Raw genomic sequence first — 16,796 nt, 5'->3', positions numbered from 1 at the left:
TTGATTCATCTAAAGTATGTCTGCAATGACAATAAGGATTCGCCACTGAGACAATTAACCTGAAGCTCCAACCGATGGCCACCAACAAGGCGCTCGAGACAACCAAACACAGAAGACAAGGACATAGCGAGGGTGGAACTGACCTGATCCGATCGGCAAAGTAGAGCATTGGAGCAGCCAAGCAGAAAGCAGACCATCACTGCCCCCAATGGAGAGGAGACCATGCCAAATCAAAATCCCCCAGCAAACGTGCCAGAGGAAGATTCCGAAGTCTCTAAAGACTTCTGGCTGCCTGCCAGAATTTCCTAGGAGCCGCTATCTGTACGGGCGCACTGCTAAGAGAGGCCACCATCTCTGACAAAGGGCGTGGTCATGAAGACAGAAACTGCACAAGCATGGAGAGGCTGCAAAATCCTTTGGCATTAGGGGTTGGAGGTTATAGTATATATAGCAAAAGTAGAATACCAAAGTGAACAGCCATTTGGTTTACAAGGTACAACCAGTAAAAAGGTGAAACAGATCGATTTCTTCAAAAAAACTGTTATCCCAAAGGGGAGCATCACGGATATCAGAATATTCGGAACGGATACTAATAACTATTTTCTCCACAGGGAAATAGTACAAGCTCCAATTCAAGGAAAAATAGAAGTACAGATGAAACAAATTAATACTGAACTATGTAGTTCGGGAACTCCTTCCAGTTATATGACAGGACAGATCATGCTGATGCCATGAATGATTTACGCTCCAGAGCATACAGATAACTGATCACCATGCATGACATGCATCTCATTCTCAATTATTAGGACCTGAAGTGGATCACCGCAGGGGAAGCTATCCTGAACTCCTTGACCATTTCCATCTTCAACATATCCTTCTCCTCGACGGTCTTCGGATATCCAAATCCACACAGCGCTCACACACCTTCCTGTCGTGCAGAGATACCTCCCTCATGTTCACCACAACTTTCAAAATGCGCCTCACGTATTGCACAAAAATTTCATCAGGTTGGAAACCGTAGATGGTAAGCTTAACCAGATTCTTGTGCTTCAAATTAAAAGCAGATGGTTGCCACTCCACGTTTGCTTTCTCACAGTAACCATTTTTCCTTCGAAGCTCCTTGTCTTTCACAATTTTGCACCAATGATCCCACACCGTGATGCAGAGCTCCCTTAGGGAGGGTGCAGCTTCAAGAATGAACATGGTCCAAGCGATATCACATCCTTCAAGAAGATTATCCAGATTCACGACCTGTAGTTTGCCAAGCACAGGGGCAAGCAATTTCGGGCTTTCTGGTAGAACCCAAATTTGGCCAAAAAAAAAAGCAAATTAATAATCGAGTGTAAGTTGCAAATAAGTTACACCATCAAGCGCTAGAAAAAACTTGCAGTATTATTATCATAAGCATCAAAGAGTAGGACTGGCTAGAGTGAGTACCTTTTCACTTAAAAAATCCAAATGCAGGTCGCTTATCCAGGGGACATTAACTGGAGATTCTTAGTCCAACTAATACCCATTTGTTCAAGACGCAGCTTTGAAAGTTGCGGGACCGGACCAAAATTCAGGGGGTCTGGGTAACACCAGCCCACAAAGTTCTCATGTTGGAGTTTTGGTAGGCCGTTGAGCTGGACTGCCCCAAATTTCTTCAGCATGCTCTATGTGCAGCACTGAACGGACCCCTGCATCACAGCAGGACAAACGCAGAGATACCAACCGCTTGCAGGTGCTAAGGATGTTGGGCATGTCCAATTCACCAAACCTCATACCTCGCAGCCAGAGGTGAGTGAGGCCAGCAAATGCAGCTGGATAATCACCAAGACAATTATTGAACTGCTGCGCATAGCAGAGGAGATCGTTGTGAGTGCACTTTTGACAAGACCTGTCGGTGATGAGTACAAACTCAGCGTGTTCAACCCTCTGAGTTTTCATGGTGCCCGCAAAAGCTTTGCTAATGGAGAGACATCCATCACGCCCCACGTAGAATCTGAGCCTTATCTTGCGGATGGGGATCTCTAGATTCCTTGCACTCAGGATCTTCTCTGTGACACCAGCAACAGCATTGTTGTACTGAATAACATGACCAACTTTGAAGCCATGGGACGCGACGTCATGGTGTTGCAAAAGGTTACCAACGTTGATGTCAAACCGCGAGAGCATGGTGGGGAGCTTTAGCATTCGTTTTGAGAGGATGCAGGTTCTTAAGGCATCCAGCGTGTCCACCCTCTCCAGGATGTTGAGTAGAACGTCATCAGGCAGCTTGCTAAGCCTGTCTCCTCCGGCTCCGTCCAAAGCAGCTGCGGATTTCTGCATCACATTTATTCACAGCAACAAAATAAGCCTAACAAAATGAACACAGCGACATGAACAGAAGAGGAAACAACAATTCTCCAACATATCAGAGACCGACCACACCTTATTCGATGGATCGTTGAACTGAAATCCTGCTCCTTCTTCTCTATACGTGGCCGGCGCAACAACTGGAGGACTCAAATCCTAATTTCCACTTCTCAAGAGACAAATTTCCCTAATAAAATAAACAGCTCTTTTCTCTCTCGATTACACAAGAAAATCAATGGACGCTGCCTTTATTTATGGAGGAGGGCGGTGCAACAAGGCAGAACTCTCACCGGATCGCCGATTCCTGTCCTGATTAGGACATCTCAGCAAAGGGCGCGAAGGGGAGTGGTTTTCGCCGGCGACCGGGGGTGAGGGGTGGGTGACGCCTGCCGCAAAGCCGCGGAGGGGAGGTTGTAGCCGCCTCGCCGACGGCGCGGGGGAAGGGGAGGATCCGTGTAGGATCGGTTTCACTTCCGCCGAGCTTTTCTCTTCTACTGTGAGTCGGCTTCTTTTTCCTTGTTTTTTCGAACGTTATTTTTAATCTTTACTAGTTACTAGTTATTATAGTTATAGTACTTCTTAATTGACAGTTTGGTCAGCGCTGCGTACGTCGTCCGTCGCTCAAGTAGTAAAGAAAAACCCAGCCGCATCGTACAGAGAGCAGCCCACCATCCCCGTGCCCTAGCGTGTCTCCCCCGCGTCGCTCGCTGCTGCCGCCGCCGCCTGCTGTCCTCATCCCCCTGCATCTGCGTCCCTCGCCGGCGCCTTCAGCCTCTGCCGACTCGGCGCTGCTCGCCCACGTCCACGCCGCTCCCGCTGAAACAAGGCGCCCTCCTTCCCCGCCTCTCTGCCTCGCGCGAGCGTCCAGTAGCAGGCGCCTGCCCGAGCTGCTCCCCTCTCCTGACGTGCCGCCTCCTCCCTCCATGCCCGTCGCCGCCGCCGTGCGCCTGCCCCTTCCCCAGCCACCACCGCTTTGGATCGAGGATTCGACGGGGGCGCTCAGGTCAGTGCTTTCCGGCCATCCTCCTCCTAATCCCCTATCTCTACATGGCTGTCTCCCTGGCTCGCCGGCAATGGCGGTTCCCCCCATCCCTCCTTCGTTCCCAATCTCTCTCGAATGCAACTCCATCTCCCCGTGCAAACCACCTCCATTAATTGGAGCGCATCCTACTCCTTACCACCACACCCCCCCCCCTCCCCTGGCTCTCTCAATCTCTCTCCGTGCCATGCGGCCCTCCCCAATGGATCTCTCGTCCTGACACGGACGCAATGGAGTTCTTCCTCTTCACAGACACGCGGTGGCAGGGCGCAGGCTTCGGCCCAGGCTGAGGTAGGGCTTCTTCGACCACATCCAATGGGATATCGCGGCAATAAAATTCGCGGACACCAGAACAACTGCTCTCGAGTGTACATGCTTGTACATTTTGTTTCAGATCAATAGATTTTTAGAGGTCCAATGCTTGTACGTTTTGTTTGAGACCAAGATGCCATTGATACTGCATTTGTTGTGGGTAAGGATTAATTTGATCAATTCCTTGTTGCAGTCTGAAACTTTTGCTTGGTTTTGTTCAGTCACATACTTCAGTCCTGCAAGTTTATTTCACAAGAGGTTTGAACTTTATGATACGTAACTCCTGAGTGTAAGTGCTGGCATGATCGGTTGTTGCTATAACTTTGGAGCATATCAGTGTGATGCTACGAGTTTTAAGTAATACTGCTCCAAGAACTTAGAACAGTTGGTCAGTACAGTCAGCCTATAAATAGCAATTTGTGTAGCTTGTAGTGTTTAACTTCGGGAAGTTAATGATCACTTTCTTATCAATTATCCCCAATAGCTGCTGATTCTTTGTTCACTGTTTTTATAACCCTATGGTTTCATTAATGAAATCAGTGATCAATTCCCTTTTATGACATCAGTGGGGTTACAAAAATTTCCCTTATTATGAAGACTCTTTTTTTGGCAAATGCTCTCTTTTTTTGTTGAGCAATCATTCCATCTATCAACGAATTAATATTGTATCTACTAATTTAGTTCTTTCTCTGGTTGTAGGTTCTGATATCAACATGCTTCTCAAAGAAGCAAGGAGCAGATGGTTAAAGCCTTCAGAAGTCTACTCTATCTTGCTGAATCATGAGTGCCTCCTGATCAGCCACGAGCCACCAAAAATTGAGGGAGTTGGCTGTCTTCGACGCGGCATTTCACATTATTGAGTTCATCCCAGTTGAGCAGATTTGGAGATTGACAAACCAAAGCAGGCTTTTGGAATTGAGGAGCCCCAAGGATCCTCTTTGGCTGTCAGATCTACTCCCAAGTTTATTACTAAATGTTTATAACTGTATATAATTAGCTACATTTTGGGGCATGCATTCCAGTCTAATGAGAGCATTTTTAATATTCCCTTTTCAAGATTACACATGTTCATCTTTTGGCTAGCATAGATGATCCAGGCTCCAGAGTTTGCATTTTTTTTAAACAAATTTCCATATTAAACCTACCTATCTTTTGCTTGTATGATAGGATTGTGCGTATCCTTTTCTGTTTCTTTTCACTTATATGGATGCTAATTGTGCTAACATCTCAGAGAGAAGAAAAGCCGCAAAGTCAAGAGTATGCTGCAGAACATGGTTTGCCTACACTGAAAAATGTCCTACTGCACAAGATAAAGGGTTATAATTGCTGTCTGCAAGAGCTGAGGAGTTTCTTAGAACCCTTTTTTCACTTTGTTCTTTGTTGTAGCATTTGTAAGAGTCGTCATTTGGGCAGCCATTTTCTGAATCATAGGATTCGTGCTCAAATTATTGTCAGCTGACCGACCTGTCAGCTTTGCAAAAAGTAGTTCCCGGAAGAAAAATGCAGCGAGTTTGGCAAATGCTCTCTTTTTTTGTTGAGCAATCATGCCATCTATCAACGAATTTGTATTTATTATTTGTACTTTTTAACAGATTTTTCTATTACTCCTTAATTATACTGATGCACTTAAGATGATTTTTCCTGACATATCAAAGCATAGAAGTATTTATGGTTACAGTCTTTAGAGTGGTTGATCACACTCTCTTCCTTTTTTAATAACCGGTGTACTTTCAATTATGCATGTCAATGATATGCCCTCTTCTTAAACAATGTATATAGTGTTGTATGTCATTCATTTATAGAAGTGTCAGACAATTTTTTTTAAGTGGTGCCATCTTTTTGTCGTTCTGTAGCAACGCACGGGCACTTAACTATTAATTTGTTAATTCTGTTTATTAGTTTATCTGCCTTCAGTTTGTCACCTTGGTATCTTATACTATTACATTACGTTGCCACTCTTTTGTAGAGTCATTGAAGAAGTCATCAAATAAAGTGTCTGTTCTTTCGAAGTGCTCCACGTGCACATTTGACGATCATGAAACTATGGTATATTGTGAGATTTGTGGGGTTTTCTGGGAATCTTTCGTCAAATCTGCCAAGGATGGTTTGATAAAAGGTATCTGAGTATCACATGTTTCAACCATTCTGATTATTCTTGAATTTTAATTCTGGCAATGTAATCTTATTTGCTATTGCTGTGACCAGTAGGTTCCATCAATGGAGTATCAACTGATTCTGGGACACACACAGTGTCAAGCTCTCATTGCAGTGTACGACAAACTTTCGTGGTGATTCCGAGAAAAAGTATGCTAGCACATCCAAAGGATCTGGACATACACATGTTATCATTGAGATATTAGGCACTTGAGAGATATGCCTCCTGTGTGTCAAATTCTTCAGACAAATGGATATCAGGCACTTGACCTTTACAAATTCTTCAGACAAACGGTACTCAACTCAGTACAATGGTGGCAGAACAGGTACTCCTTGATATCTACCATGAGAAAAAGACAAAATTACTGATCCATTAATATGCGTACTTCACTCAATCATGTCGCTGGCAGTTAAATTGATTTGTGCAATAGATCTTGTGCAGCAGCCTCTTTGGTGCTGCACCAAGTAATTTCATATTGCTATCACATGGAAGCTTCTCTAGATAGCACTGGGGGTGATTCAGTTCTAGGTAAAGAAAATAAAAGGTTATAATGCATTATAGGAGCAGGGCAAGAGTAGTAAGGTGAAGGCTTATTCCCTTGCACTAATCAATCATTGGCTAGCTGGACAATGGACATGAATCAGTCAGTCAGCTTCTATGATAAAATTTATGCAAGTTTTGTATGGTTTCTTATTATTGGGTTGATTTTTATGCATTCGTAAATTGTTCCTTCAGAATTATAATTCAGATGTGAAGTGGCAAGGATCATGAATAGACAGGTCAATGAAATCTATCTTGGTGATTAAGTTTATGAATCAAAATTATAATTCAGATGTTTGATTTTGTGATGCGACTTAGGCCAGATTTTGAGCAAATAAGAGGTCAGCTTCTTAGCCGAACCAAGCTCCCAAACATGGCAGTGGCTCTCTCATCTTTGCTTGCTGAGGAGACCCGCCTTCGCTCACTTGCCTCATCTTCGGTGGCTCTTCCGCATGTGCTTGCTTCTTCGGTGGTTCCTCAGCTTGGAGTTGCTGCTGCCCCCTCTTTTAGTGAGATTATTTGCTCTCACTGCAAGAGGCCTGGCCACCGTGTTCAGAGATGTTTCAAGTTACGCCCGGAGTTGCTGGCCGAGCTAAGGGCCAGGCGTGGTGCTTCTCAGGGGGGTGCGCCTCGGCGTGCGACCAATGTCCCTTCAGCGTCTGCAGCTTCAGTCATGACTGTTCAGCCTGAGATGAGCCATCAATTGTCCGATGGTTCAGCAGCGTCTACTCCTGCTCTAGGTACTTCTCCTTCCTGGGTACTACTCAGGAGCTTCTTTTCACATGACTTCCGATGCCTCTCAACTTGCCTCATGTCAGTCAGTTACAGATGGTACTTGTGTACAAACAGCTGATGGCACTTCTTGTTCGGTTACTCATCATGGCATTCTTTCCACTTCTCAGTTTACTATTCCTGATGTGTCTCTTGTGCCCAAGCTGTCTATGAATCTCATTTGTGTTGGTCAACTTACCGACATGAATTGTTTTGTTGGTTTTGATGATTCTTCTTGCTTTGTCCAGGATCGTCAAACCCGAGCACTCGTTGGTACTGGCCATCGCCGTAGACGTTCTCCTGGACTCAGTGGCCATCGGCGTAGACGTTCTCCTAGACTCTATGTTCTTGATCACTTGAGTCTACCGTCGTCATCCTTTTGCCCTGACACTACTTCAGATTCAGCCTTAGCTTTGGGATCTGCATCCTCTGCTATGTTTCCTTTGTGGCATCATTGTTTGGGACATTTGTGTGGTTCCCGCCTATCTACCTTAGTCCATGAGGGAGTCCTAGGTCATGTGTCTCTTGATCCTAGTTTTGATTGTAAGGGTTGTAAGCTTGGCAAGCAGATCCAACTTCCGTACCCTACTAGTATTTCCATCTCTAGTTCCCCTTTTGATCTTATACACTCTGATGTTTGGGGTCCTGCTCCTTTTGCCTCTAAGGGTGGTCATAAGTACTATGTTATATTTGTTGATGATCACTCTCGATATACATGGATCTACTTTATGAAACACCGCTCTCAATTGTTGTCTATATACCGGTCTTTTGCTTGTATGGTCCACACTCAATTTAATGCTGCTATTCGAATTTTTCGTTCTGATTCGGGGGGGAGGGGGGGAATATATGTCGGCCATTTTTTGCCAGTTCCTTTCTTCAGAGGGCACTCTCCCTCAACTTTCGTGTCCTGGTGCTCACCTTCAAAATGGTGTTGCTGAGCGTAAACATCGTCACATCATTGAGACTGTCCGCACTCTTTTGATTGTCTCGTTTGTTCCTTCTCACTTTTGGGCTGAGGCAGTCTCAACCGCTGTTTATCTCATTAATATCCAGCAATCTTCTCGCCTTGAGGGAAAATGGCCCGGAGAGATCTTGTTTGGCTCTCCTCCTGAGTATGACCATCTTCGGGTTTTTGGTTGTACTTGTTATGTTCTGTTGGCACCTCGAGAGCGAACCAAGTTAACCGCCCAGTCGGTTGAGTGTGTTTTCCTTGGGTATAGACTTGAGCATAAAGGATATCGTTGCTATGATCCATCTGCCCGTCGTATTCGCATGTCTCGAGATGTCACCTTTGTGGAGGACCAACCCTATTTCTACTCTTCTTCCACTCCTAAGTCTCCGTCACCTCCAGATTCAATTTCTTTCCTCTATCTCCCTCCTATTCCGTCTTCTGATTCTTCCACTGACATTCCAATACCTTCTTTTGTTCCTCCTGCATCACTTGATACATCTTTACCTACTCCTTCAGTTGTTGACATATCCCCTTTTCCTTACCACTATAGTCGTCGACCTCGTGTTTCCACTCAGGATCAGCCTTCCACTTCTTCTCCTTCCAATGTACCGGCCAGTACCACCGATGCTCCTCATGACGATCAGCAACCTGCCTCGCCTTCTAGGTACCGCCTTCGTGATCGTGGTAATTTATCTCTTCCTGAGAGATATCGTTCTATTGCTGGAGTTGTATGTGAACCTAGTACTTATGAGGAGGCCGCGAGTATTCCTGAGTGGCAGGAATCTATGTCAGAAGAGCTTGCAGCATTGGAACGTAATGGCACTTGGGATCTTGTTCCTCTACTAGCTCGAGTCGTTCCTATTACATGCAAATGGGTGTTTAAGATCAAAACCAACTCTCATGGCTCGGTAGCACGCTACACGGCTCGTCTTGTTGCTCGTGGTTTTCAGCAGGCATTTGGCCGTGATTATGATGAAACTTTTGCTCCCGTTGCTCATATGACAACTATTCGGACTTTGATAGCTGTGTCGGCAGCACGTTCCTGGACTATCTCCCAGATGGATGTGAAGAATGCTTTTCTTCATGGTGATTTACATGAAGAAGTTTACATGAAACCACCGCCCGGCATTGATGCTCCTGCTGACCATGTTTGTTGCCTCCGATGTGCTCTTTTGGTCTCAAGCAAGCTCCCAGGGCCTGGTTTGAGCGGTTCAATTCAGTTGTTTGTGCTGCTGGATTCTCTCCTAGCGACCATGATCCGGCATTATTCACTCATACCTCCGAGCATGGACACACGCTACTCTTGCTTTATGTGGACGACATGCTCATCACTGGAGATGATTTGGAGTATATCACCTTTGTGAAGCAGCGCCTCAGTGAGCAGTTCATGATGTCTGATTTGGGCCCTCTCAGCTACTTCTTGGGGATTGAGGTCACCTCTGCAGCTGAGGGTTACTCTCTCTCTCAGCATTGATATATTGAGGATCTTATCTCTCGTTCTGGTCTCATTGACACACGTGTTGCTGCTACACCCATGGAACTCCATGTACATCTTCGTAGTAGTGATGGTGTCCTGCTTGATGATCCCTCTCGGTACCGTCATATAGTTGGCAGTCTTGTTTATCTTACTGTCACCAGACCGGATATTGCTCATGTTGTTCATGTACTCAGCCAGTTCGTCAGTGCTCCCACATCAGTCCATTACCGCCACTTGCTTCGTGTGCTGCGTTATTTGAGGGGCACTGCTTCTCAGTGCTTGTTCTATGCTCGTTCGAGTCAACTCAAGCTTCATGCTTACTCTGATTCGACATGGGCGAGTGATCCCATTGATCGGCGATCGGTTACTGGCTATTGCATTTTTCTTGGCACTTCTCTCATCGCATGGAAGTCTAAGAAGCAAACTGCAGTGTCAAGATCAAGTACAGAAGCTGAGCTTCGGGCGCTGGCCACCACTACTTCTGAGATTGTTTGGCTCCGTTGGTTGTTGGCTGATATAGGTGTGGACTGCAAGGATCCTACACCTCTTCTTTGTGATAACACCGGGGCCATACAGATTGCCAATGATCCTGTCAAACATGAGTTGACTAAGCATATTGGAGTGGATGCTTCATTCACTCGTTCTCATTGTCAGCAGTCAACCATCGCCCTTCAGTATGTGCCATCTGAGTTTCAAGTTGCAGACTTCTTTACCAAAGCTCAAACTAGAGAGCAACATTGTCTTCATAGTGGCAAACTCAATGTGTTGCATTCTCCAAACCAGTTTTCAGATCCACATTGAGTTTGAAAGGGGTTTTAAGTGTGTAATGTGTATACTGTAGGACTGGCCCATATGAGGCCCATGGAGACATGTATATAGCAAACTATCACTAAGGAATATTGTATGTAATTCCTGAATTCCCCATTTTGTAAGAGCTACCACCTCGGACGACTACAACGTGATTTTCATGTTGTCATTTTCTTTGTTCTTTGTCATCAAATCAGGAGCTAGCGTCTTTTCATATGAAACAAAGGTTGGAGTCATAGTATTCAAACCAGTAATTTTGGCAGCTCATAGTACATAGCAAGGAATACCTGTTCTGCCACCATTGCACCAAGTTGTTTGTGTCTGAAGAATTTGTAAAAGATATTCAGACAAGCAGGAGGGCTCCAACAACCTGCACATAATCGCACAATCCAGGAAACAAATACATAATCAAGCTGGGATATTGGTGTTGATGTTCTCCTGCATCATCACTACAAAACAACATCTAGAGAAGGTGGTAGAACAGTCAATCTCCATGCCCGTCTCCGTCTTCGGAGTCTGCATGTCTGAATTTTTTTATCCTCGTGCGTAGCAGCATTTGGAACAATTAGAACTGTATCTCCATGGCCAAATGCAACTGAAAGTAAGCAAGCATATTGAGATTTTGCAAGCTTGCGCATTGAGGATTATTGGAGTGTGCAACTTTGCAAGGGAAGAAGCTTACGTATCAAACAACATCTCCAACAGTTTGAAGCTCGCAGTCGGTACTGGAGCGGTCCCGAACACGTAGTTCTACCCAGTCAGGGACATCTCTGTGACATGGATGCCAACGGTATTGGGGTCAACATCTTAAGGCATGACGCCATGGTAGTAATGGCTGGGGATTTGTATCTTACTTGTTCTATGCAACACCATACAATACAATAGATCCCAAAGATATCAATCCGTTTGTAACTTCTATTGCACACAAAATGTTTGACGAAATGGCCCAAAGAAAAAAATCTTACAAGTTCTTCTGCTTGAAGGATGTGCACACAGACCGTCTGATGAGATGTCTGAATAAAAAAAAGTATCGTACGAGAATGAATGCGTAGCTGCCAACTCATGTTGTATTTGACTCAGTCGGTCGACCATGACTGTGCAAAGCTTGTACTCGGCGCAGGAGAATAAAATAACCATTCTGTTGGAATCAGACAAGCATTACAACAAATAGAGACCAGTGTAGCCTTGAATCAACATGTGACAGAAAAGGACAATTTCAGGGATGAACTGAAAGACCTCGGAGAAGCACAAAATAAGAATTAGTTATTATGATATGCAGAGTATAAATGTTAACACTGAACTTATATGTAGTGAAGCCTGAAACCATAGTTATTATGATATGCAGAGTATAAATGTTAACACTGAACTGGTGAAATACTGAAGAAATTGTACATGTACCACGTGAGAATGGTAGAAATTGTAGAGACAAATGTGACTCCCTTTAAGAGAGAAAAGGGCATGTTGATTAGAAACAGTACCCTTGGAGAGCAACAGGTTGAGAAATTATACCGTCAAACGTAATAAATCAGATAAGAAGTTAAACACATATTCTTGCTCTGTACTCGTGAATTTCTCCAATAGCGTAGGCACACCTCTTTTTAGTTCCAAAATATGAACAGCCTGGTAGAAGAGGAGCAACATTACAGTTAACTCAAATTACAGCTGGATAATCTTAAGAAAAGCAATAGCAAATAGAACGACACATAACTAATTAGAGGTGATAAGTTTAAAAAATGAAAGAGAGAAAACACAGATCTGCTCCACAGTAGCAAAGCTGGAAAAAGGTTCAGCCAGAAGGCAGGACTACTCCACAATGGTTTAGTTTCGGGAAGGATCTAATACAAAACAAGCACATAAGCTGTTTTGAAACTTGTAGTCTTGCTAATATGGAAGCTTTAGGCAGGTAGTGTATATATCAGGAGGAAGCTGGCCAGTAGATTTGGATGCTTGAAATTTAACTCGTTTGTGTGGATTTGTTACTCATTTGACCCAATCATACCTGAAGGATAAGCCTTTTTTTTTTTTTTTAGAAGTTGTATTGATTGCCTTCCTTCCATAAAGCCCAGGTCTGCTAGTAGATAAGGTGCTAACGAACATATAAAATCAGTCTGGTATTTATGTGAAACAGAGTAAGCAGTATATACTCATAGGTAGGAAGAGGATAGCAGTAGCCAGTAGCAGCGCACTTAGCCGACTTCATCTTCCTGATTCAAATATAACTTATGCTTCAGATTGGAATATTTATGCATGCCTGTCTATTACTGAATAGATAGAACAGACACAGCATGATTAAGAATGAGATAAACATCACATTCTTCGGCATCAAGCAATGGCAACAGATTAATCAACCGTCATCCTCATATAAGGATTATTTTACAAATTAAAATCACGAGAACCGAATTTTCAAATGCATGGTATAGATGCATGCTCAACAAATGGATGCAGTCTTTGATGGAAAGGCGAGAAACATTGGCAAACCTTTGTTGGTGGTTGGTGGTTCACATATTTATTTATTTGGAAAGCAGAAGGCAGCCACTTGCCATATTCTTCCAACTTAGCCTCTTCAATGCCAGCAAATATGGTGAACTAGATATAATATGGATTCTAAGAAAAGTAAAGATCAAGCATAGGAGCATAGGATACAATTGAGAAATGGGAAGTTGAAGAACCGGAATCTTTGATGAACAAGATCCACTAGACACAGATGACAAGCATCATTGGAATCATTGATGAAACAGATCACTCACTTAAATTGCAACATCCATTAGATGCCACCAAAATTAGTTACTGTCTTCCCTATCCCAGAATTAGAACTAGCAACATCTGTCATCACAAAACAGACCCTTCCCTCCCCGTTACTGTCTTCACTGTTCCAGAACTAGAACTAGCAACATCTGTCATCACAAAACGGACCTTTCCCCGTGCCCTACTTTGGGGGTGAACCGTCAGCAGCAACCAGGGGGAAGTCCACCGTATCATCTGTGTCGCCAGAGACATCCACGAGGCTGGCGATGATGGGGCCGGCGATGACGGGGTCGCCGAGGATGGGGCCGGCGATGACGGGGTCGCCTAGGATGGGGCCGGCGAGGACGGGGTTGCCGAGGATGGGGCCGGCGATGACGGGGTCGTCGAGGATCTCCACCGGCAAATCGTCCTGCGAGAGGAGGAGGAGCAGAACGGGCGGCTACTGCTCTGGGTGCTGTGACGGGACGGAGGGAACCGCAAGTAAGACGTCGTCGTGGTGGGGAGTGTCGGCAGTCTCGAGAGCCTCCTTCCTGGCACATCTGATGGAGGTCATAAGCTGCTTGTGGGCTTTGTCGGAGAGCGGGGGGTGCTCGGCCAGGAGGTCGCGGAGCTCCGCCTTGGTGTGGCAAGCTCCTTTATCCATGAGCGCGTCAGGCAACAAAGATGGATGGAAATAGATCAGCGAACAAGATGTATGAAAAGGGAGGAATGATTCGTACAACAATTTATTTTGATGTATTTTTTTAGTTTTTAATAATTTGTATGACATTGTATTTTTCAACATTTAATATTTGAATAGGTGAATTTGTATTGATTTTGGCAATCAAATTAATATTTACAAGTGTTCACAACAAGACGGCTACAATAAGCCTCATAGAAATACAGATCACTAGCAAATATATATTTATATTTTTTGTAAATGCCTCACCAAAATCCGCATGCATGTTTGTGATGATCTTTGTGCTAGGTATCTTTGATAATTTAAAGTTTTATACAAGGCTATAACAAATAGAGATATGGATTGTCAACTCAGGTTTTTATAATTTTTAATCTGTAGTTATATGTTTTATTCTAGAAACATCTCCATACTTACACAAAAAAAAATCAAGTAGATATGTGACATGGACTATTCTGAGCAAAGATATTGTTACATTAACAATAATATAAAAATAATAAATGTATTGTGTATAAAATAATTAGGCCGGGCCGGCCCGAGGCCCCACCTGTGCCGTGTCTTGACTTCAACCTCAGGCCCTCTTGCTGGCCGGGGCACGAACCTTTTATCTATTTTTTTTAGGATTAATACATTTGACTCATTAACCTTCTCAATTCTGACCCAACCCAACTCATTTTTATATTTGGCCCGTGAACTCAACCGAGTTTTGACCCAAATCTAACATTTTTTTTATTTTTTTGACGGGGCAAACCGAAGTAAGAACAACCGATGGATTCCACGTGATTTGAATCGAAGTTTGGCATAATTGCATAAACATGGTTTATCTTTCCCAGGTCAGCCCGTCACATATTTTGGGGAACACAATCCAGTTATCATATGTATAACCTGCAGCAGAATGAAATAAGTACATTATGGTGGGGGAATACTTCTTCAGCGTGCCTAGTCATACGATCTGGCAAAAAGAGGATTTTGATAGAATTACGAATGCGAGTAAAATAGTGCTCCCCGTGTAATAACAGGAACGGGATTCGGAACTTGGGGATCTCGAGCCCGTTCCGGACTCACCTCGGCCGCCGCGTATGCCGACCATCTAATGTATACGGTTTTGCTCAATAAAAAATAAAAAATTCTATATATACGGTGTCACGCCACGCTGCCCATACATACGGAACCAACGACGTACGCCAAACACACGACGCGCGTACGTAATTTCTTAATTCTTCCCATGGCCGCCGCCGGCAGCAACGCGGATGCAGAGAAGCTCCAGAGGCTCGCGGAGGAGCGTTCCTCGCGGGCGACGTCCCCGGCGCGCTCCGTCTGGCCCAGAAAGCCCAGGCCCAGGTCCGCTCGCTCCCCGGCCTCGCGGGCGCCCTCGCCGCCTACGAGGTCCACCACGCCGCCGCCGAGGCCGCATCCGGTAAGAAGAAGAACAGCAGCTGGTGCTACGCCGTGCTCGGCATAGCCGTCCGGACGCCGTCGCAGGTCACGCACGAGGCCCTCAAGGGGCGGTACCGGCGGTTCTGCCTGGCGCTGCACCCGGACAAGAACCGCTCCGCCGCGGCCGAGGGCGCCTTCAAGCTGCTCCAGGACGCCTGGGCCGCGCTCTCCGCCCTCCATCCCCCCGCTCCCGCCGCCCACAAACAACCCAAGCCGGGGCCGGAGAAGACGGGTAGCAGTTACACGGGAGCCGGAGACGGCGGCGGCGGCGGCGGATGGAGGCCGCGCGAGTTCAGGAGCGTGTTCTGCGTGGGGTGCGGCAGCGAGTACCGGATGCCCGTGGACGAGGACGTCGGCGGGCCCGCAGGCTTTAAGTGCGGCTTCTGCAGCCGAGGCGAGTACCCTCCGCCGCCGCCGCCGCCGCCAAGGACGAACGGGTTCCCTTGCCCGGGGAAGTGCCCGGGGTTCGGGGCGCCGTACGCGCGCTGCCGGGTGTCCGTCGGCACCTGGTGGGTACGGTGCGTGGCTTGCCGCCTCTACGCCAAGCTCGACGTCCGCACCCCGTATGCCTTCTCCCATCTCGATGGAGGGATGAAGAGGGAGGAACTCTGAAGGATTCCTACGCCATGGAAATCCTTCTGCTTACTTATATACTAATGAATTATGGAACGGAGGAAGTACTCCAATACTTTGTTGCATTTGCCGATGCTGATCTGTCTAGATGCTTGTATATTTAGAAACGGAGGAAATACTAGCGGTTGTCCTCTGATTTTTTTAGGATGATCGATGATTATTCCTTGTCATTGTATTTGTTCGTCGTTTGTTTACTTTCAGGCTTCCTCTTTTCTCTACCTGTTTACTTTAAGTCCGTGCGTGGCTTCATTTTTATCGGTTCTCTACTCTGCAGACAAAATAGTTTCTGCCGAGCTCTCATGATCTCTAATCTTAAAATCCAAAATAGAGCCTGGACGACCGATCTAGAGCGGCGTGTGGATGGCTAGATTGCGGCATCTCAAGTGCAGGAGTCGGTGTGACTCACTTCTTTTCAAGTGCAGATTCTCTCCGTCTGGCTAGCTTGGCATGGTGTTAAGTTGGCTAGGTCTAACCTCTGTTGTTATCTCGCAGTATGCTATGAAGACCTTGGTCAAATTTAATTTGGCGGACGAAAATGAGCAGCCGATCAAAACGTTAGATTAATTCCATGACAATGCTTGTGTCATGTGTAATGGGATATTTAGAATGTGGCACGTTGTTTTTTGTGCCTTTTTTTTGGCCTTTTCTTGTTTTTTTAGTCGGTTAACCCTTGTACTTTGCTCTCTCTTAATTTGACGCCTGCAAAGTTGTGTACACTTGTACTTTGCTCTTTCTTAATTAATGCATGAAGCAAAATCTGTTATGAAAGAAGGAAAACACCGAAGTTAATCCCTCCGTGCCTAAAAGATTGGCGCGGGTGCATTCACAAGAAAACTTTATAGTTAAGTCCTACAGTGTTAAGTTATTACAGTCACACCACCAATCACGTCAGAGGCGGAGGCCGCCAGATGCCGT

The 16,796-nt window shown here is 45.4% G+C and overlaps 2 protein-coding genes and 1 pseudogene across 2 annotated transcripts; 2 read left to right on the top strand and 1 right to left on the bottom strand.

Annotated features, from left to right (window-relative positions):
* Window positions 1–611: 611 nt before the first annotated feature.
* On the bottom strand, window positions 612–2,310 carry LOC100845128 (annotated as a pseudogene).
* A 668-nt stretch (window positions 2,311–2,978) lies between these two features.
* LOC100822411 (retrovirus-related Pol polyprotein from transposon TNT 1-94) lies at window positions 2,979–10,559 on the top strand. Its single transcript, XM_024456771.1, is given in 5 exon segments — window positions 2,979–3,667; window positions 4,388–5,804; window positions 5,894–7,123; window positions 7,403–9,276; window positions 9,279–10,559. Coding segments are annotated over 2 exon segments (1,629 nt in total). The 5' UTR covers window positions 2,979–3,667; window positions 4,388–5,804; window positions 5,894–7,123; window positions 7,403–7,949; the 3' UTR covers window positions 9,581–10,559.
* Window positions 10,560–15,035: 4,476 nt separating this feature from the next.
* On the top strand, window positions 15,036–16,093 carry LOC112270045 (the record flags this gene model as incomplete). The annotated part of the gene is made up of 1 exon (XM_024457701.1): window positions 15,036–16,093. A coding segment is annotated over one exon (825 nt), but the record flags the coding sequence as incomplete, so codon positions are not given.
* Between the last annotated feature and the right edge of the window lie 703 nt (window positions 16,094–16,796).

The sequence above is a fragment of the Brachypodium distachyon genome, chromosome 1, assembly GCF_000005505.3.
Source record: "Brachypodium distachyon strain Bd21 chromosome 1, Brachypodium_distachyon_v3.0, whole genome shotgun sequence".
Taxonomy (NCBI): Eukaryota; Viridiplantae; Streptophyta; class Magnoliopsida; order Poales; family Poaceae; genus Brachypodium; species Brachypodium distachyon.
This window is presented reverse-complemented; position numbering and strand designations above follow the sequence as displayed.